At 36.3% G+C, this 22,776-nt stretch overlaps 1 protein-coding gene and 1 pseudogene across 2 annotated transcripts; both read left to right on the forward strand.

Annotated features, from left to right (window-relative positions):
• Window positions 1–9,998: 9,998 nt before the first annotated feature.
• LOC110104774 lies at window positions 9,999–12,390 on the forward strand (annotated as a pseudogene).
• Window positions 12,391–17,253: 4,863 nt separating this feature from the next.
• On the forward strand, window positions 17,254–22,290 carry LOC110104787 (60S ribosomal protein L18a-2). Of its 2 annotated transcripts, none has more exons than XM_020834036.2 (4): window positions 17,254–17,479; window positions 17,673–17,788; window positions 17,879–17,942; window positions 21,775–22,290. In XM_020834036.2, the coding sequence occupies exons 1-4, from the start codon at window positions 17,465–17,467 to the stop codon at window positions 22,114–22,116; spliced, it is 537 nt and encodes a 178-aa protein (XP_020689695.1). In that variant the 5' UTR covers window positions 17,254–17,464; the 3' UTR covers window positions 22,117–22,290. The 2 variants fall into 2 exon arrangements, with proteins under 2 accessions (XP_020689695.1, XP_028556059.1); XM_028700226.1 differs by having other exon boundaries at window positions 17,385–17,390.
• The last annotated feature ends 486 nt before the right edge of the window (window positions 22,291–22,776 follow it).

Here is a 22,776-nt window from a genome sequence, read left to right on the forward strand (position 1 = left end):
GCCGTGGTATTAACTAAAGCATGTGGTTCGAGCATTATTCAATACTGCACGATTTGAAACGGGCGGCTGTGATTACATTAGACAGGAAGGAAAACTGCAAGATCAGATCTACGATCGAAAATTCGAATCAAACGGTATGATCTGATCCCTTGATCAGCAGATCAACAGCCCGAAACACGCATAGCTCATGTAGACCCAAATCGAAACCCTAGAAACGAAAACCACCTCGTTCTCGTGATTTACTCAACCAAACTCAATGAAATTTTAAACATGACATTTATACATGAAGAGAATTCATGGGAATTGGTTTTCACTATCTAAAATGCTCTTATTGAAAAGTTAATTAATTAGAAGTGTTCTAGACTATGGTTTAGAATTTCACCTCGATTTATGAACGGTTTGACCCGTTTAAAGTCTTGTTGCACTTATATATTATTCACCCTCCTTTTTGTAGAAGAAATCTTATTTTAAAATGCATTGGATTGATGGGAAAATTGATTGGAAGGCTTTTGAGCTCGATTCGCCAGAGATCTCGTTGCCAGTGGGGTCTCAGCGGCGGATTTAACTTAGGAAAGGTGGAAGGAGATGGGGAAGGCTCACACACCATGTCTCTCAGGTTTAGGAGGCTTGGGGAGAGAGTATGAGCAACAGGATCCTTTTAAAACACTAATTCCCCCTATTTAATGCCCTAAACTCATAATCAAGGATTAGGATTGAATCTAGAGCCAATTAGGAGGGAAATATGGGTCATTAGGCCATGGTTTGAGTCTAGGGATGAATAGAAAACAATAAAAGCCATTAAAAGGGGTTTAATTTGGCTTTAGAAGATTAGAATTGACTATATGAGACTAGGGTTGACCAAGTCAAAGCTTAACTTGGTCAACCCAATCAACTAGACCCATGGGATGGTGGGTTTGGGTCCAAGGAAGGATTGAATTGATTTAAATTGAATTCAAACTTAATATGGCTCTAGTGGGTCAAATGGGTTGACATGGTCAACCAGGTTGACCCAAGGCTGAGCTCCACAACTATGGTCTGACCCATGAAGCCTAGGGGAGGTGAGAATTGAGACAAGGAAGGTTGGAATTAGATCTGAAATCAAGAGGAAGAGATTTGGATCAATTTGGGTTAACTCGGGTTGACCTGGTCAATCAGGTTGACCCAGGGCATGGGTCTGAGTTCAAGAGACTTGGTCTGACTCATGAATCCCAAAGAAGGTAGTATTGGGGCCTAGCTTGGTCAATTTGACTAGGTCAGCCCTTTGACCCAAGTCTAGGTGAAAAATACCCAAACCCGTAAATTTCCTAGTCGGATTCGGGTCGGGTCAGATTTTGGCACCCCCTAGTAATAGTTGAGCTCAAAATTGACAGAATTATATAAAATTTATAGAACTATAAAAAAGAAAAAAATTAAAATTAAATAATTAATCATTATTATATATGAATCAAATATTATATCGATTAATTTTAGTTAAAATTTTTAGTTTCAAATTTAAATTAAAATTTTAAAAATTGACATGTCATATCATACTTATCTCTTTCTATTTAAGGCTCTTATTCCAACGACTATTTCACACCTCATGTTTGATTTTCCTCCTAAATAAAATTGAAAACAAATATCTTATGATAAAAAATTAGACAATATGAATATAAAATTAGATTTTTTTTATTTAAAAGCTAAATTTAATTATGACTAATTCTATTATACGGGTGTTCTCATGTCCTCCTCTAGTGACATGTGTCACATATGAACGTATGATCTGAGGCCTGCTAACTGCTTCTTACTCATTGAATTTGTCAAAGAAATATGGAGTATTATCTAACTCTTAACACTATAAAAGCAATAATACTATAGGTGGAGTTCCACATTAACCAGCATTGGTTGTTCCAATAGTTCTGAACTCTTAGGAAGAACTGTAAATCCTGTTTTGACAGAGAGATATATCTTTCCAATTCTTGTAAACTCTTGTCAAATAACTAAATTCTTTATTTCAATTCCTACACTTCACTAACTGATCTGATAGCATCGACCATATATGAATAGGTTTTTGGCAGGTATAACAAGTGGTGGCTATCAAGAGCTCAGTGAGATTGATGTACAAATAGCCACCGTCGCTGGCACGCGACGTTCGTAGTGCTGCAACTTCTCGTCCTTGCAAATTACTCAACCAAACTCAATCAAATTTTAAGCATGGCATTTATGCACGAAGAACATTCATGGGGATTGGTTTTTTTTTTTTAAACAAAGCCATGAAAATGCATTTATTAACTAAAGAGGAAAAAAAATACAAATTCTGTCCTAAGGAGGTCTAAAAGCATCCTCCTTAAGGATATTAACAAAAACATCTAAGGAGTTAAAATCTTACTCTTGCCTCCATAAAAAAAGAGGATGAAAGAGAAAACTTAGCACAGAAATCAACAGCCCTATTAAATCTTCTTGGCATATAATTGAAAATTACATGATTAAAATCTTTAACAAATGAAAGATCAAAATCCAATGAGTTGCACCTTCACTTGTCGAACTGAACGTTCTTGTGTAGCCACTCCATGTTTGATTTATTGTCCCATTCAATGATGATACCCATTGCTCCTAAAATGTCCTCATTAAGCACCTTCTTCAAAAGATCAATAGCTTGAAGCTAAAGGTAAGCTACATCCCAATGCCTCACTTGATTCCCGGCTGCCACCAGAATCTTGACTCTTGAGTCTCTCACAATAATTCCAACACCTGCTGAATAAGGTTTAATAAATGCTCCATCCACATTAACTTTCAACCACTTAGAAGGGGGAGGACACCAACTACATCCAATCAGGTAAGCTCGAGTAGTGTCTCATTGCTTCTTTAGTAATGAAATATTAACCACTGAAAAATTCCCAAGAATATTTGCTACCACCATTGAAGGTGTTGACCACTTATTTCTATACTTCTTCTCATTTCTATTCAACCAAATTTGATACACCGATTTAAGGAAAAGCAAATCATTATAAGAAAATTCCACTAACCTTTTCTCAACTCTAGTCCTCCTGGATCGATCTTCATCACTCCGATCCATGATAGCAGGTAATGGAAATCCCCACTACTTGAGTGCTTCAAACACCTCAAAAGATACTCTACAATCAAATATAATATGATGTATATCTTCTTTAACATTACAACCCCATATACAATGATCTGAGACTTCTAATCCTCTATGAACCAACCAATCCTGAGTTGGAATTGCATCATGAATAACTCTCCACCAGAACACAAACTCCCTCGGGTGTAGCTTCACCTCCTTGAGCCAATCAAATATACTATCCACCATATAGAATTAAGCTCGAAAAGCTTGTTTAGTAATAGAACAGGACAAAGTAGAAAGGATAAGCTCCAATTTGTCCACCTCCAAATCCCGATAAATGATCACGCCTTTAATCTCCTCCGCAAGAATTGGACCCAAAAACTATAGAAGCAAGTCTTCCCTCCAACAACCGTTCTATATTAATTCCTCCACTTTATCATACACATTAATAGAAATATTAAAGAAAGAAGGCCAAAACAATAAGCTTCTATCTAAAATCCAAACATCCTTGAGAATTGAAATCGAAGCTCCATTTCTAATCCTCCATATGATTGCAGATTTTAGAGATTTTCATCCCTCCTGTAAAATCCCCCAAAAGCTCATAGATCTAGGGATCACCGCATCCAATGAATTGTCATAAACATCACTAAAAAGAGAATTATGCATTTTAGAAGGATTTTGGATGAAATCCCAAGCCAACCGCACCCTCAAAGGGCCACTCCAAATGTGAAGAGTTGATCCCCAATCCATGTTGATCATAAGGTAAGCAAACCTTCTTCTAGCTCACATAGTGTGTGCTTCTATGATCTGCTGAATTATTCCACTAGAAAGATCTACAAAGTTTTTCTATTTTTTCTAAGACAGCAACAAGAACTTTAACATGAGCAAGATGATAGTAAATAAGTGTAGATAGTGTAGATTTAATAAGAAAAACCCTGCCAGCTAATGACAACATTTTAGATCCCCAAGCATTCACCAATTTAATGACATTAGAAATCACCTTATTAAAATTTGAAGCCTTTGTCTGAGTTAGAGAACATTTAAGGCCCAAATAATCAAATGAATTGATTCTCCTAATGCCCAGCATTTTGGAGAAATTGTACTGCTTCCACCGAGGAGTATTCCTACTGAACATGACCATTGATTTTGATATATTGATTCTCTGACCAGTCCATGAGCAATATAAATTGATAATTTCCTTCATTTTCTTTAAATGTCAGGAGTTTGCTACTGAGAAAAGAATAATGTCATCTACGTAAAGCAAATGACTTATTTTAGGCCCTGAGCATCTGAAAGACACCCCTATCCCATCACCACCAAATTGAACAATTGCTTTCGACAAAAGATCCGAGCGTAAGATAAAAAGATAAGGTGAAAGGGGGCATCCTTGCCTAAATCTCCTACACCCTTGAATCTAATTTGTCCTCTTACCATTGATAGATAATGAAAAACGAGGATTAGAAACACATTGTAAAACCCAGCAGATAAAATTTGAAGGAAAATTAAGTAACTGCATGATCTTAGTCAACGAATCCTAGCTCATGCTATCATAAGCTTGTTCCATGTCAATCTTTATCGAAAACAGACCTTCTTTAGATTGAGATCTTCTAAATTTATCCATCATCTCTTGGGGTAGCAAAAAATGACCTGAGATAGATCTACCTAGTACAAAAGCAACTTAGTGTTCATCAATCAAAAGCGGAAGCAATGGCTTGATTGTATCTAAGAGAATCGTAACAACCACCTTGTAAATTATCTGATATAAGCTAATCGGCCTAAACTTTGAAGGGCAATCAGCATTATGAGTTTTAGGAATAAGGACCCCAAGAGTATCCTTTCATTCCAAATGCATTTTTCCTAAGATAAAGAATTCCAATATGGCTTCAACAACATCCTTGCCCATGATATCCTAGAAAATTTTAAAGAAACTAGCGGTAATACCGTCCAATTCTGAAGATTTGTTTGAAGGAAGATTGAAAACAACTTTCACCACCTCTTCTCTAGTGACCATTTGCTGCAAAAACTAAATTTGAGTATCATCATGAAGACACCTTAAACAAGGCCAATTATCCAAAGAAATTGCTTACTGGCCCATTTATTTATAAAAAAATTAATCAATTCAGAGGTAATATCCTCCTCCTCCTCTAACAGTTTCCCCTCCTGATTTCTAAAGAAAGAAATTCTATTAGAATTCCTTTGACTATAATCAGTCATTTGGAAGAATTTAGAATTCCGATCCCCATCTTCAATCCATTGACATTTAGCTCTTTGAACCCACCATGTATTAATTCTCGCCAAAACCGATTGAAGCAAAACAACCTTATCCTTCATATAATGCATTTGCATCTGGTTGAGTCCCATAACCAAACAATCTAGATTTTGGAGCTGTAACAGATCAAATTCCAGCTAAATTTTGGTTTCATTAAGCTCCTTGAGCTTATTCATGGGGATTGGTTTTTATGGTCTAAATTGTGCTTATTGAAAAGTTAATTAATTAGAAGTGTTCTAGACTAGGGTTTGTGATTTCACCACGATTTAGGGACAATTTGACCCGTTTAAAGGCTTGTTGCACTTTTATATTATCCACGCTCCTTTTTGTAGAATAAATCTTGTTTTGAAACACATTGGATTGATGAGAAAATTGATTGTAAGGCTTTTGAGCTCGGTTCGTCAGAGATATCACCGTCAACTGGGTCTCGGCGGCGAATTTGACTTAAAAAAGGTGGAAGGAGATGGGGAAGGCTCACACACCAAGTCTCTCGGGTTTAGGAGACTTGGGGAGAGAGTATGAGCAAAAGGATCCTTTTAAAACCCTAATTCCCCCTATTTAATGCCCTAAACTCTGATCAAGGGTTAGGATTGAATCTAGAGCCAATTAGGAGGGAAAAAAGTGTCATGAGGCTATAGTTTGTGTCTAGGGATGAATATAAAACAATAAAAGCCATTAAAAGGGGTTTAAATTAGCTTTAGGAGATTAGATTTGATTATATGAAACTAGGGTTGACTAAGTCAAGGGTTGACTTGGTTAACCCAATCAACTAGACCCAAGGAATGGAGGGTTTGGGTCCAAAGAAGGATTGAATTGATTTAAATTGAATTCAAACTTAATATGGCTTTAATGGGTCATATTGGGTTGACCTGGTCAACCAAGTTGACCTAAATCACGAGTCTGAGCTCCATAACTATAGTCTGACCCATGAATCATAGAGGAGGTGAGATTTGAGTCAAGAAAGGTTGGAATTAGATCTAAAATTAAGAGGAAGAGATTTGAATCAATTTGGGTCATCCTGGGTTAACCTGGTCAACTAGGTTGATCCAGGGCATGGGTCTGAGCTCAAGAGACTTGGTCTGACTCATGGAACCCAAAGAATGTGGTATTTGGGTCTGACTTGGTCAATTTGATCAGATCAGCCCTTTTTTTTTAAATAAAAACCCCATAGGGGCTTATGCGTAATTATAAAGAAATGATTACAAGGTCTTTAAGGGAGACGATCAGCTCACTAAATCTCCAACGAGCTATAAAAGAAAAGAAAAAAACCTAAGAGCTAACAATCTCCACTAAGGAGGAGTACGCAATACCCTAAGTACAATCTACTAATGCTAAAGATAAGCATCCAAAAAGAAATATAAAGGATATGAAAGAAAGCTTGATCTTTCTGCAAAAAATATTAATGACGATCTGAGTCACTTTCACCTGCAAAACAAAATGACTATAGAGCACAAGAGTGAAGTACACAAAAGAATAATTAAACACATGGATATAGAAGAGATTAATACTAAAAATGATAAAGAAATGCTCAAAGTAGTTGTAACACAATTGATCAAGTTGAAGGCACCACTGCAAGCAAGGACATGTAATTAGATTGATTAAGCTCAAGATAAAAATATTAATAATAACTTAATCAAGGTAATCCACATGCCACTAAATCCAACCTTTAGGATCAAAGACCAACCAATTGTTTAAATAGCCCAAGCAGCTAAGGGTAGCACCAACAAACCAGGAAAAAAACAATAGGGAACAAGAATTACCCAAGCCAAGGTTACAACAACAAAAACCAAGAAACCCAATAACAAAATTGAACAGCTTAATGCTCCTCTCAACAAGCTGGAAAACTAGGTCAGTCCTTTGACCCAAGTCTATGTGAAAAATAAGGTCAACAACAGGTTGACTCGAACCCGTAATTTTCATGGTCGTATTCGAGTTGGGTTTTGGGTCGGGTCAGATTTTGACACCCCTAGTAATAGCTCAGCTCAAAATCGATAGAATTATATAAAATTTATAAAATTATAAAGAAGAAAAAATTTAAAGTCAAATAATTAATCATTATTATATCTGAATCAAATGTTATATCGATTGCTTTTAGTTAAAATTTTAAGTTTTAATTTTAAATTTAAATTTTAAAAATTGACATGTCATATCATACTTATATCTTTTTATTGATGGCTCTTATTCCAAGTACCATTTCACACCTCACGTTTGGTTTCCCTCCAAAATAAAATTGAAAACAAATATCTTAAGAAAAAAATTATAGAATATGAATAGAAAATTAGATTTTTTTAATTTAAAAACTAAATTTAATTATGACTAATTCTATTGCATGGGTGTTTTCATGTCCTCCTCCAGTGAAATGTGTCACGTATGAACGTTTGATATGAGGCCTTCTAACTGCTTCTAACTCATTGAATTTGTCAAAGAAACATGAAGTATTATCTAACTCTTAAGACTATAAAAGTAATAATAATAGAGGTTGAGTTCCACATTAACCAGCGTTGGTTTTTCTTATGATTCTGAACTCTTAAGGAGAACTATAAATCCTATTTCGAGAGAGTGATATATCATTCCAATTCTTGTAAACAGTTTGCAAATAACTACATTCTTTATTTTAATTCCCATGCTTTACTGACCAATCTAATAACATCGTCGGCATATGAATAAGTTTTTGGCAGGTATAGCAAGCGGTGGCTATCAAGCGCTCAGCGAGATCGATGACAAACAACCACCATCGTTGGCACGTGACGTTCGTAGTGCTACAACTTCTCGTTCTCGCAATTGACTCAACCAAACTCAATGAAATTTTAAATAGAGCATTTATGCATGAAGAGCATTCATGGGAATTGGTTTTTACGGTCTAAAATGTGCTTATTGAAAAGTTAATTAATTAGAAGTGTTCTAGACTAGAGTTTGGGATTCCACCTCAATTTATGGATGATTTGACCTGTTTAAAGGCTTGATGCACTTTTATATTATCCACGCTCCTTTTTGTAGAAGAAATCTTATTTTGAAATGCATTGGATTGACGGGAAAATAAATTGGAAGGCTTTTGAGCTCGGTTCGCCGGAGATCTCGCCGCCAGTGGGGTCTCAGCGGTGGATTTGACTTAGGAAAGGTGGAAGGAGATATGGAAGTCTCACACACCAAGTCTCTCGGGTATAGGAGGCTTGGGGAGAAAGTATGAGGAAAAGGATCTTTTTGAAACCCTAATTCCCCCTATTTAATGCCCTAGACTTCATAATCAAGGGTTATGATTGAATCTAAAGCCAATTAGGAGGGAAATATGGGTCATTAGGCCGTGGTTTGAGTCTAGGGATGAATAGAAAATAATAAAAGCCATTAAAATGGGTTTATATTGGCTTTAGGATATTAGATTTGACTATATGAGACAAGGATTGACCAAGTCAAATGTTGACTTGGTCAAACCAATCAACTAGACCCAAGGGATGGAGGATTTGGGTCCAAGGAAGGATTGAATTGATTTAAAATGAATTCAAATTAATATGGCTCTAATGGGTCAAATTGGGTTGACCTGATCAACTAGGTTGACCAAAGGCACAGGTCTGAGCTCTACAACAATGGTCTAACCCATGAAGCCTAGGGGAGGTGAGATTTGAGCCAAGGAAGGTTGGAATTAGATCTGAAATCAAGAGGAAGAGATTTGGGTCAATTTGGGTCAACCCGAGTTAACCTGGTCAACTAGGTTGACCCAGAGCATAGGTCTGAGCTCAAGAGACTTGGTCTGACTCATGGAACCCAAAGAAGGTGGTCTTGGGGCCTAGCTTGGTCAATTTGACCAGGTCAACCCTTTGACCCAAGTCTAGGTGAAAAACAGGTTCAACAATGAGTTGACCCGAACCTGTAATTTTTCTAGTCGGATTCAAGTTGGGTTTCGGGTCTGGTCAGATTTTGACACCCTTTATAATAGCTCAACTTAAAATTAACAGAATTATATAAAATTTATAGAACTATAAAGAAGAAAAATTTTAAAGTCAAATAATTAATCATTATTATATCTTAATCAAATATTATATCGATTGATTTTAGTTAAAATTTTAAGTTTCAAATTTAAATTAAAATTTTAAAAATTGACATGTCATATTATACTTATCTCTTTCCATTTATGGCTCTTATTCCAACGACCATTTTACACCTCATATTTGGTTTCCCTCCTAAATAAAATTGAAAACAAATATCTTATGAAAAAAATTAGAGAATATGAATATAATATTAAATTTTTCTATTTAAAAACTAAATTTAATTATGACTAATTCTATTGCACAGGTGTTCTCATGTCCTCCTCTAGTGAGATGTGTTACGTATGAACATATGATCTGAGACCAGCTAACTGCTTCTGACTCATTGAATTTGTCAAAGAAACATGGAGTATTATCTAACTCTTAACACTATAAAAGCAATAATACTAGAGGTGGAGTTCCACATTAACCAACATTGGTTGTTCTTATGATTCTGAACTCTTAAGGAAAACTGTAAATCCTGTTTTGAGAGAGATATATATCATTCCAATTCTTGTAAACTGTTGGCAAATAACTACATTCTTTATTTCAATTCCAGTGCTTTACTGACCGATCTGATAGCATTGTCGGCAGACGAATAGGTTTTTGGCAGGTATAACTAGCGGTGGCTATCAAGAGCACAACGAGATCGATGCACATACAGCCACCGTCGCTGGCACGTGGCGTTCGTATTGCTGCAACTTCTCAAGTTCATAAATCTAATGTCGTGTTTCATCACAAGGACAACCTGTAAGTTTCTTTCCTATGTTTTGCCTAAGAATCTGTCTATGCAGACTTAAGGCTTTGTTTGGGACGGCTTTTTTACTGCTTCTTAAACGGTTGTCTACGGAGACTAACCCTACCTCAGGTTCAATTGTTCACATTCATTTTTTAAATTAATATTAGGACTTTATGATTTTTAGAGCTCATTTGGTTGGTTGCCATGGGATTTTTTTGGATTTAAAAATAATGAAATTTTGTTATAAAAAATTACTCAAATATATTTATTTCTATTTTTATGTTTTTGCTCATTATTGGCATTGGTCGCATCCTTCTGTATTTAACAACTGAACTGTTACCCTCTTTGCACCTATAAAAAAAACCCTCATCAATTTTTTTCTCTAAATGCATAACCTCTGTCATTCTTCTCCTTCTAGCTTAACATTGCACCTATTCCCGATCTTCTTCCCACGGTCGCTCATAACGCTCCTCTCTATCTTTCCAAATCCAACTTCCCCGACCCTCACATTGAACTCCCGACTACCCCACTCCCTAATTCATCTCCCTCTTGTCAAACTATCAAACCCATTAACCCATCAGCACCCAACACTCGTCTCCATTGTGAGATTTTTTTAATCCCCTCACCACTGGCAACACAGTTCGTCGGTGTTGTGTTCAAGCAATTAGAAAATTGCATTCTTCTTAGTTCAGCACTTCACATCTTGTCCTCACTCTTTTGTGAAAAAAAATTCTATGATTTGGTCTCATTTATCTTTGTTACTCTTCTTATATAATTTTAAATATCTTGTTAAGGAACTATTCAAATGACAACATGTCTTATTGATAAACTATTCAAGTTTATCTTGCTTAGGCATCGTCTCTAAAGAAACAGAAAACTCCTCGTGGATTATAATGCAAAACCAATAGAACTCTACCTCTGATCGACGATGATTATCCGACCATGCGATTCCAAGGAGCTCACCTGGCCGTATATTTTGCCCGTCATTCCCTTCATTCGATTCTCTCCAGCGAGTTGTCCGATACAGCCACTTCCATATAGGTCTCAGTGCGGTGGCATGTCATAGGGATATGTACTTAGTCGAGGATTCTCATGGATATAAATAAAAAAAACTGGTAAGTCAGCTATTGGCCATTGGCGTGCAAGTCTTTTTGATCGTTGCTCCCAACAGAGTTATTTTCTTGGGACACAAGTGGTGTTCGCTAGAGATTATTATGACGTTCTTGGAGTGAGTAAAGGTGCAAGTGCTTCAGATATTAAGAAGGTGTACTATGGGCTTGCCAAGAAGCTTCATCCTGATACAAATAAAGAGGACCCTAATGCTGAAAAGAAATTTCAAGAGGTTCAACGAGCGTATGAGGTCCTAAAAGATGATGAAAAGAGATCACTTTATGACCAGGTCGGTCCTGATTCATTTGAACAAGTTTCCTATGGAGGAGGTTCTAGTGGACTGTTTGGAGGTGCTGGATTTGAGAGCCCGTTTAATGATTTCTTTTCTGGAGGTGGAATGAACGATTTCTTCAAGAACATTTTCAAAGATAGAGAATTTGGTCAACGAGATGTCAAGATCTCTCTTGAGATATCTTTTATGGAAGCAGTCCATGGGTGCATTAAAACATTGACATTTCAAACTTCCCTCCCTTGTGAGGCTTGCAATGGGAGTGGTGTACCTCCTGGTACCAAGCCTGAGACTTGCATAACTTGCAAAGGCATGGGAACGATATTCATGCAAAGTGGCCCCTTTAGGATGCCAACCACTTGTTGAAAATGTGGTGGTTCTGGGAAAATCGTGAAGAACCTTTGCCAATCATGCAAGGGTAATAAAGTCTTTATGGGAATAAAATCAGTAAAACTGGATGTCATGCCTGGTGTGGATGAAGAAGACACTGTAAGGGTTTATGGCAGTGGTGGTGCATATCCTGAAGGAAATAAACCTGGTGATCTCTATGTTGCTATAAAGGTCCGGCATGATCCTATTTTCCGCATAGAGAAATATGATATCCATATTGATGATGTTCTAAGTATCACTCAGGCTATATTAGGTGGTACTATTTATGTTCCAACTCTTATAGGGGATGTTGTTTTTAAGGTGAGACCAGGAACGCAACCGGGTCAAAATGTTGTTTTAAAAGGGAAAGGAATGAAGACAAGGAACTCATCATTCTATGGAGACCAATACGTTCATTTTAACGTTATAATACCTTTTAACCTCATAGATAGGTAACACGTGTTAATTGAAGAGTTTGCTAAAGAGGAGCAAAGAGAGTATAAGACTGGGATCCTGGGCAGACAGCATATTTTATAAAGTAGTCCTTTTATTTTACTAGGGTTTTCTTTGTTGCCATAGCTACGTTTTTCCCACCACCGCCGCCTGGGGCTTCTCCCCCCATGGCTGACGCTGCCTCCCCCCCCCCACACACACACACCTCTTTTCTTCCACCACCCCTTCTCCTTCCTCATTAAGAGTTTTTCCGCTGGATTGGAAGAACCTCCTCGCTACTACCCCTCAAGTTTCCACAGAGTTTTCTCACTCCCTATCTTTCATCCCTACACAAAACCACACAGCCCAATTTATAAGTGATCAATTTGTTGTTGGTGTTCTAGAATGGTCGCTCTTGCTTGTTGGATACTCAGTCGGAAAAAGGCCCTTCTACGAAGCTTTACACTCGGCTATCAAAAAAACATGGACGCTGAAAGGTTCATTCTCTCTCCTAACCATGGATAAAGGTTTTTTCCTCCTCAAATTTTCAACTCTTGAAGACTATGAGCAAGTTTGGATCGAAGGCCCCTGGTTCTTTTTCGGTAAACCCTTTATTCTCCAAAAATGGACGCCCGATTTTGTTCCTAAATGGGAAGGGTTTCCTTCTATACTGCTCTGGATCAAAATCATGAATTTATCGCTCTCTTATTGGGCTCCTGAAGGTATATATAAACTTGCTAGTTGCATTGGTATCCCCCTAGTCGTAGATGCTCTCAATGTCACCAAGACCCATTTGATATTTGTTAAAGTTTGTGTGAAAATTACTAGCTCATCCCCCCTCCCAAATGAAATTTTTTACTGTGTGGATGGAAAAAACCTTTTCCCTAAGAGTTTCTTATGACTAGAAACCTAAACATTGCTCACAATGCGGCTATATCATGCACCCTCCCACTCTTTGCCCCGGAGACCCAATTCTTTGCACTCAAACCACAAATAGACCAAGAGGTAGAAGTACTAGTCGTAAACCTCGGCTAACCCCCCCACCCCGTCTTACCATCCCTAAACTTGCACCACCACCTAAACCCAACTCCACAAATATCCTCTTACTGCCAAACCCATAAGCAGGACCTCTTATCCCAAACTTAAACTCACCTTCTGGAGAGTGCAATGACATCACTATTCTCTCTCCATCCCCAGAGGACCTCTATAAACAAAAAACCAATTTGCAACTCTAACGAGTCAAGACAACTCTGAGAGGCCAATACTCCCATCCCCAACCCCACCCTTGCTCTGTCCCATCCTAACCATCATGAGTCCCCCTCAAACCTCCCCCCATAATTATCAACCTAAGATTCCCTCACCTTCAGACAAATCCACCTCCAGCTCTCCCAGTAATTACCCTCCCACCATACCAGCACAGTCTGAGCAACCCACCTCAAGTTCCAACACCCTTAAAACGAAACAACCGACCCTCAACAACCAAAAAGTTATTAGAGGCAAATAATCCAAAAAAACATTTACCCCCACCCCCAAATGCCAATGATCCTTCCCAATATGGCAGCCTAGAACATTCGTGAGTTTAATAAACCTGACAAAGTGCTGAGCTAGAAACACCTTGCCAACCACCACAACCTTGATCTCCTTTTTATTCTAGAAGCAATAATTTCTCAAAGTAACCTCTCTAATTCTTTGTTCCTTGCTAGTCATGAAAATTTTCCCCTATAAGCCTCTTGTAACAATTTTATGCACTCAATCCCTAACCATATTTGGGTTAAGTGGAATGTTAGATCTGTGAATTTCATCCCCACTCTCACTACTTGCCAGCTTATTCATGGTACTATCTATGTTGCCTCATCTCCCATCTATATGGTTACGGTTATTTATGCTAACAACTCCTATATGGAAAGACAGATTCTATGGAATAACATTCGGGATATTGCTGAAAATATTAACCTTCCCTAGGCAATTATTGGTGACTTCAACTGTTGTCGATCTCCTTGTGAGAAAGATGGAGGCACTCCCCTTATTAATAGCAAGCTTGGAGATTGTAACAACATGATTTTCAATACTGGTTTGCATGATCTATCCTCAATGGAGAACTTTTTCACTTGGCATAACCCCCAAACTGACAACCCCATTCATATAAAGCTAGACCGAGTGCTAATAAATGACAGTTGGCTGGTATCTTTCCCCAGCTCCTTCTATAAAATTTGTTATCCATGTTGTTCTGATCACTCACCCATTATTTTAAAGGGAATAGATTCATGTCTAAAAACTATTGTGCAAAGATATCAAAATTTTGGGATTGCCTCATTGATGTTTTTTCTCAACCTAACCACTAACAGCCCCCTTTACTCCTACTATAAACTGAAAACTCTCAAAAATAATATTAAACACAAGCATTAGACCAACTTCAACAACATACATATTGAGATTGACTCTCTCAATAGCCTCCAAAACCAAGTAGTCTCCCAGCTACAAAATAATCCTATTGATCCCAATCTCAATGCCTACCTAAGCAACATCAACGATAAACTAGACCACTACCTTAACTCTCTCACCAGCTGGATCACTCAAAAGGCCAAGGTGAACTAGCTCACCCATGGGGAAGCTGATTTAAAATTCCTTTACTCAAAAATCAAAATCACCAAAAACCATAATCGTATCAAAGAAATTATCTCTGAACAAGGCACTTTTACTACCCACCAAGACATTTCCAACACCTTTATTCACTATACCAAGATCTTCAATTCCCCAAACCCCCCCACCTCATCTCTCCACCTCTAAGACATCCTTGCTGGAAACATTATTCCTGCTCACCTTTTACCCAATCTCACCACCTCGGTCACCATAGAAGAAATCAAAAACATTATTTCTTCTGGCAAAGCTAACTCTGCCCCTGGACCTGACTGTTTCATTTTTGGGTTCTACAAAACCACCTAGAACATGATAAAATATCAGCTTTGTAATGCGGTGCTCTCTTTCTTCACCACTGGCCACTTACCTAAGTAAGTTAAAGCCACTGCTATTGCCTTGATTCCGAAACATCCACATGCTAATAATGCCAAGGAATTTAGACCCATATCCATTTGTAATGTTATTTACAAAGTCATTGCCAAAATCATCGCTAACAGGATGAAGGAGGTGTTACCCTTCATCATCCATCCTAGTCAAGGAGGCTTTATTCAAAAAAGAATTATTACAGATAACATTCTCTTGGCTACGGAATTACTAGGAGTTTAATTTAAAAGCTAAGGAGAAATATTTTTGCGCCAAATTTGACATTATCAATGCTTTTGACACCGTCTCAAGAGAGTTCCTTTTAAGGAGGCTTGCTGACAAGGAGTTCCCATATATGTTTATAAATTGGATTAAGGCTTGTATCACTGATGTACATTTCTTAATATGTATTAATGGGGCTCTTGAGGGTCATTTCAACTTCTCTTCTGGGCTCAGGCAAGATTGCCCCCTATCCCCTTACCTCTTTAGCATAATCATGGATTACTTTTCTTCTTGTATTGACAAAGCCATTTCCAACTCCTCCTTCACTGGTATGTCCTCTGGCAACTGTGTTATATCCCATTTAATGTTTGTTGACGATCTGCTTGTTTTTGGTAAAGCCACCACCCAAAATGCTCATACTCTTCATAACATTCTCAACCTTTTTGCTGAAGTTTCTGGGCTTCACGTTAACCCCCTTAAGAGCACTATTTTGATCTCCAAAGACGTCCCCCAAGCTACTCAAATCTGTGCAATCCTGCATATTTCTCAATTTTTTTTGCCCCTATTAAGTACCTTAGGTTGCCTATTTTCTACAAGAAGTTGAAAGCAATTGACTTTCAACCATGGCTCTAAAGAATCTCTTCTTCTCTTGATGGTTGGAAAGCAAAATTATTTTCCTTTGCTAGCAGAATTCAATTCCTCAAATTCATCATTAGCAACACTTTGGCTTACTAGATTTGTGGTTCTATTTCACCCAAAGGTTGCTATAAGATTATTAACCGTTTGTGCTCTAGATTTGTTTCTTTTGGCAATACTAGTTTGAGAAAAATTCACACTATCTCTTGGAAGGATACATGTTGTCCCAAAACTAAAGGCGGTTTGGATGTTCCATCTATTAATGCACTCTATCACTATTTTTCCTGTACGATTATTTGGAGATTTCTAAACTCTAGCAACTTGCTTTTTGATTGGCGGCACAATAAATATCAATCTCTCTGGAACACTTTGAATGTCAAATGCTCTACTTTCTGGAAGTTCTTGTGCATTAAGGTTACTATTATAAAAAGTTGCATTTCTTTGAATGTTCATACCACCATCAAACAATCATTTATTTGGTACCCTTGGTGCAATGGAAGCTCGATTGCCAATTTGTTAAATGAATCGCAGACTATTCATACTTACTCCCCCTTTTTCAACTGGACGGTATCCAATGCAGTTTCTGGGGATAATTTGGTTGTCCCTAACTACTTTAATGCTATGATTACTACTAAGATACTGACCATATCCTTAGACAATAATCTGTAACCTCAACATTGGCTTTATACTCAAACTCCCAATATATATATAAACAAATTATTATCTAATTAGAAATTATTTTTTATATAATTATGACCTAATAAGATATTTTACATGAAATTTTTTGTGTGATAATTAATTTAAAATGGATAAGGAAGAGAAAATCAAATTTGTATAATTCAAAAAATGATTATCTGAGAGAAATTATAACTTTAGTTTAAATAATAAAAAAATCGCTTTTGGGCTAAAGCATATATAATAAAAAATTAAAAAACACATCAATGAATTATGTTGGAAACTATGATGCATAAAGTATATGAGAAGAGAAATTTATAAGAATATTATAAAAATATATTTGGATCATATTAAACCTACCATAACAAAAAATTTAAAATACTCGATGAAAATGAAAGGGTTTCTTAAGTAATTTGCGCCTCCCTCCTTCCTTTTTATTTGCCCTAGCCGATCTCGTTTCATTTGTTCTCTGTATAGCCCCAGCCGCTACTTCGTGCGTTTCCATAGCTCCGCTCTGCCGGCGTCCGAAGGTTGAAGCTCGATTGCTCTAAGGAAAAACCGGTATTTTTAGGGTAAGCTAGAGTACCCTTCGTCTGAGGTAGAAGGCTGCGAGGAGCTTGATCAACGTTGGAATCTCGGAGTATCAATGGGCATTTTTAGGGTAAGCTAGAGTAAATGAGTAGCAATCACCCATATATTCTGCTGCATCTCCTTTCGATTCTCTTCCACTCGAAAATTTTCAAGTTTTCTTCCTGCCCGAAAGAGTTCCATCTGTCTGTTCATCAATAAGTTTTTAACTGTGTATGCTGATTTTTGGAATAGAAATTTATCTTTTTGGCTCTTGATTTCGGCAGTTTCATCAATACCAAGTGGTTGGCCGTGCCCTTCCAACCCCAAGCGATGAGCATCCAAAGATTCATCGCATGAAGTTATGGGCTACTAATGAAGTCAGGGCAAAATCCAAGTTCTGGTAGGAAGATCTGCCTTCTTTTCTTGTTAAACTTTTTTCCACATTTAATAATTTTTGTATTGATCTTGCTCTCGTCCATCCTTGTAATAGGTACTTCCTGAGAAAACTAAAGAAGGTGAAGAAAAGTAACGGCCAAGTCCTTGCTATCAACGAGGTTCGTTCTGGTCTTATGCCTTCTGTTTAAGTGTGGACTTGTTATGATCCGAATATTTTTGCAGTGCTCTCTTACATAAATGAGCCATCTTTGGTTGTTTTTTTTATAAATGTTGACAATTGGAAATATACTTTCTTAGGAGCAGCCAGAGCCATTAGCTCAATAAATTTATCATATTAGAACGTACAAGAAATACATAGCTATGCTATGGCTAGATGATACTCGAAGAGATCAAGTAATAGCCCAAAACATGAACCAAATAATGATTTAAGGGATCTTGTTGAGGCCTGAGTGAGTATATGTTCTAAATAAATTGGAGCTAAGAATCAAATTCCTAGGTTCAAGATTAACCTGAAAGCTAGGTTGCTCCAATCGAACTTGTGAGAAAAAGAAATGCTTGTTAGGAAGGGGAATAGGATGGAATGTTTGACATCATTGTTAACATTCAAGCCACCAAAAAATCCCAAATCCATCCATAAATAGTCAAAAAAACCACCACATTAACTGATAACAAAAGGCTTGCATGATGTATTCTCAACAACATGCAGATATGTTAATGAAAATATTAATTCCCTTGATAGCCTCATACAAGAGCAAAAAATCCACCATCCAATAAATGTTGTTTGCCATAAGTGCAAATATAAAATTCACAACCGATAGCAAAACCAGAGATGGAAGAATCTTAAAGGCAAACACACAAAGAACATGAAATGTGTAGGCCCGTGAGCAAAAAAACAAAAAGAGAATTGAACAAACAATAAACTAGTAATTGTTGATTGATTGTAGACAATGAAAAGAAATAAAATAAAATCAACTAATGGCTATCCAATTCATCAGGTATGCATTTATCTTTGACAATCAAGCTGGATTGCTTTATATTTGAGGTTCACATAGTTTTTGATCTTTAACACTATATTCTCAAGCATACAAAGTAGTAATACAATTATTTCTCTCTATCCAAAAGTTTTGTAAGAGAACCATATTAGTTAGAAGATCTAATTTCTTGAAATATTTATCATTGTGGAAAATTAACTATGCCCTAAAATTTGAATCATGTAGGCTTCAAAAAAGAAAGTTTTGGCCACTATAGTTGTCATTTCTTGATAAGCCACATGAGTTGTTGATATATATATATATATCCTTGTGTAGCCATCACATCAATCATTTGAAGAGCATTCAAGCTTGCCATCCATGTGTGAGTTGAGTTCCCCTAAACAAACCCTCGGAACCAAACAAATTTTGTTCAATTAATACATTGGATATTCAAATAGAAGCTTTCTTTGGGGCACATAAGGCAAAGTTCTCATTTTCATGTCATAGGATCACATTATCTTTCCGAGAAATGATAATGTTGCTAATAGCATAAAGGCAACTGGTGTTAGAATTTTGTGAGGGATTGGGAACTACCATATTTCCATCCAAGTTATTGGCATCAACAATAGCATCTAAAGGTAAGTTGAAGAATGTGCATATTGCAGACCGTCTAGTTTTCAAAATAGTATACGTTTAGCTGATAGTCAATGATATGAAGACAATAACTTATAAGAGACATTCTTATATGAATTACGACTCATTTAGGAGGCAAAAAACTTAAGCTCCTTTTAAAAAGAAGAGATTTTACCATATTGTTTGATCCAAATCGAACCATAAAAGATATTCTAAGAGCTCAAGATAATGAACTTATGAATAATTCTCCTGAGTTTTTGATCTTATGGGAGATTATGGATGGAAGGGCATAGAAATCCCAAGGAGCCTTTAGATTTGGCATAGCAGTTTGTTGCTAAAAATAGTGTGGAGTTTATGACAAGTTCTACTGTCAAAGATAAATCTGGGCCAATGGCATCCAATGGTTTAGTTTTGGCTTTGCGAAAAATAAGCAATTCATCTTTATAAATAAGATTGATGGAAATGTCTTCCCAAATAGTAAGCTTGAAATATTTTCTACATCAGCATTCATTAGTAAGTTGGATAACATATATGTAGTTAGGAAGGTGATAAGGTATTGTCTGTCTCATACCATTTTTTTGAGTTAAAGTAATCTTGTAGCTCACCATATATATTAATAGAGAATGGGACATCAATAGTAGAATTTTTAATAGGTTTAATGAACTTGATAGGAATACCACAACATAAATTGTCCAAGTATTAGATAGCTGAACGATGTGAAGCCAAAATAATTATTCAAAAAGTTTTTTGAATAACCTTGTTCCTTGCGGAAACAAAGTTATTAGAGTTACAATTAGAGTAATGATCAGTTAGAGTAGGCATGATATTATTATAAAAATCATGGAACATCTCAAACCAGATAGCGTTAGATAAAGTCCTATAAATTTTAAATCTAATGGGAGAGTTAAGCTGATTGTTAAACTAAGAGAATGAAAGCCCCAGGTTGGAAAGGTTGAAGAGGACAACAACTTGAAAACGCAATTGTTGAATAGGGTAGTTATCATCTACCCAAGCAAAGAAGTAGAACTAGCAATATAACAGAGATTCTCATATTATTCCTATTAAAGGAGGCATTAGTTGGAGCCAAAAAATTCATCCAAACTATGAATTAACTAAGGTCCAGTAAATAAAAAATAAAAATAAAAAAAAAATAAAAAAACCTAAGGTCCAGTAATTATGTGGTGAAATTTGATTTTGGAAGAACCCAACTTACATCCAGAGTCTCCCATTAGAAAGTTATGCCAATCATATGCAGAAACCTTTAGTTATATCCATAATGAGCATTGTTTTTCCCCAATGCTTACTGTAACTTTTACTTCTTCAGTTTGGTCTGATTGGATAACATACTTCTTGTAAAATGTTAATATGTATAATTTTCTTGCATAACTCGATGGGCGGAAACCCATATAAAGGATAAAGAAAATTAGTGGCAAAGGATTAGCAGGAAAATTTATTAGATTTAAAAATTGTAAAAAAATAATTTGCCAATTATAGGTTTGGCATTTCCGAAAGCTCCTAGCATAAATAAATGAAAAATAACAATTCTTTGATACATTCTCAGATAGATGGATTAAGGCTGATGATGATAGTGATGATATTTTACTTATGTGTTCCCTTTTAGGACCTACTTTTAGTGATTGTTTCCAGAACATATATGTTGTTCTGTGATTGAGTCGGTAATGCATATGTTAATTTTTGAGGAGCCTTTTATATATAGTAGTCAGTGTGTAGTACTTTTCAAGAGTTATTGATTTGTATTGACTATTGGGTAGAAAAGATAAGAATCCACCGGCTCTATATTTATGGATTTTTAAATGTTGTTGAAAGTTGAGCTTTTTGCATGCCCGTTTGGATCAAAGTTATCAATATCAGCAGATAATTGCATTTTGGTACTATAGATTATTTCAAGATTTGCATATCTTTGTTTCTTCTAATTTTTTAACGGTTCACTTCTCCGTAGATGATTTGTTCAACATGTATTAGATAAATCCCTCTTTTGTAATTTTTGTTCCTACAACTTCACTGAAATGTGCTCTCCTAATGCTTCAAACTTCTGGTCTTAGTTTGCTAATATATCTCTCTGGTGTCAAAGCTAAGTTCTCATCATTATTCAAAACTCTATTGGAAAAATTATCCTCACATTTCTATCAGCCTACTTTTTAGACTTTCCTATGTTATTTATCAACTTCTCTATTGTACTTTGGGATGATTATTTCCTTACCAACATCCAAATCGCAGCTATTATTTCATAGCAAACTTCTCCCTCGTCCTAATTTTAGTGTTTCTTGAAGCACAAGTCTTAATACCTGAACATTGGCATTTCTTAGACTTTTATCAAGGTTGATTTTACAAGCGCTAACAAATATTTACTCCATTTTTTTTCCAGATATTTGAGAAATATCCAACCAAGATCAAGAACTATGGCATCTGGCTCCGTTACCAGAGCAGGACTGGCTACCACAACATGTACAAGGAGTACAGGGACACCACATTAAATGGCGCAGTCGAACACATGTACAATGAGATGGCTTCTCGTCATCGTGTTCGCTTCCCATGCATTCAAATCATCAAGACTGCAACCATTCCCTCTAAGCTCTGCAAACGGGAGAGTACCAAACAATTCCATGACTCAAAGATCAAATTCCCTCTTGTGTTCAAGAAGGTTAGGCCACCATCCAGGAAGCTCAAGACTACCTTCAAGGCATCCAGACCCAATCTCTTCATGTAAAAGAAGCCATGATTGCTTTTTTTGCATGAAGTTTACTATTACTAGGTTATGCTTGAGCGTTAATTTTGTTGGATTTTGCTAATTTTGTTACCCCAAACTTTGCAATCTGATCTGTGTTATTGTTTTTGAATCACTTTGCTGTAGTTTGAATGTTTGGTATTGGAACCATGAATTGGTGCATGTTTTTTTACTGTTTCTTTTATATGGAATATTGAAAATTTTTACTGCACTTTTGGTTGGCAGAAGAGTTATTGGAAAAAAACAGTAGAGCTTGATTATAGGGAGAGATTACATTCACAAGAAACTGCAGACTTTTTTTTTAACATGTAATTATGATTATTTTTTTTTACATTCTCGATTAGTATTATTTGATCATTATTTTATAGTAACATCTTATATATATTAATTTGATGAGCATTCATAGTAAAATTTTATGCATTTGAATTTGAATTTGCAGCAGGAAGATTACATCACCTTTATCACTGCACTTTTTCACAATCTTCAGCTACTTTATTTTTGCATTGCGAGACATTCATATTTGATCATATATTCATATATATGATATATCTTATTTGGTAAAACAGGCCTTCATTTATAAGGAAAAAATTGTATATAAGGAAGATTAGTTTTTTTTTTCCTCGCAAAATATTTCTTGATTTT

Source organism: Dendrobium catenatum, unplaced genomic scaffold (assembly GCF_001605985.2).
Source record: "Dendrobium catenatum unplaced genomic scaffold, ASM160598v2 fragScaff_scaffold_1470, whole genome shotgun sequence".
Taxonomy (NCBI): Eukaryota; Viridiplantae; Streptophyta; class Magnoliopsida; order Asparagales; family Orchidaceae; genus Dendrobium; species Dendrobium catenatum.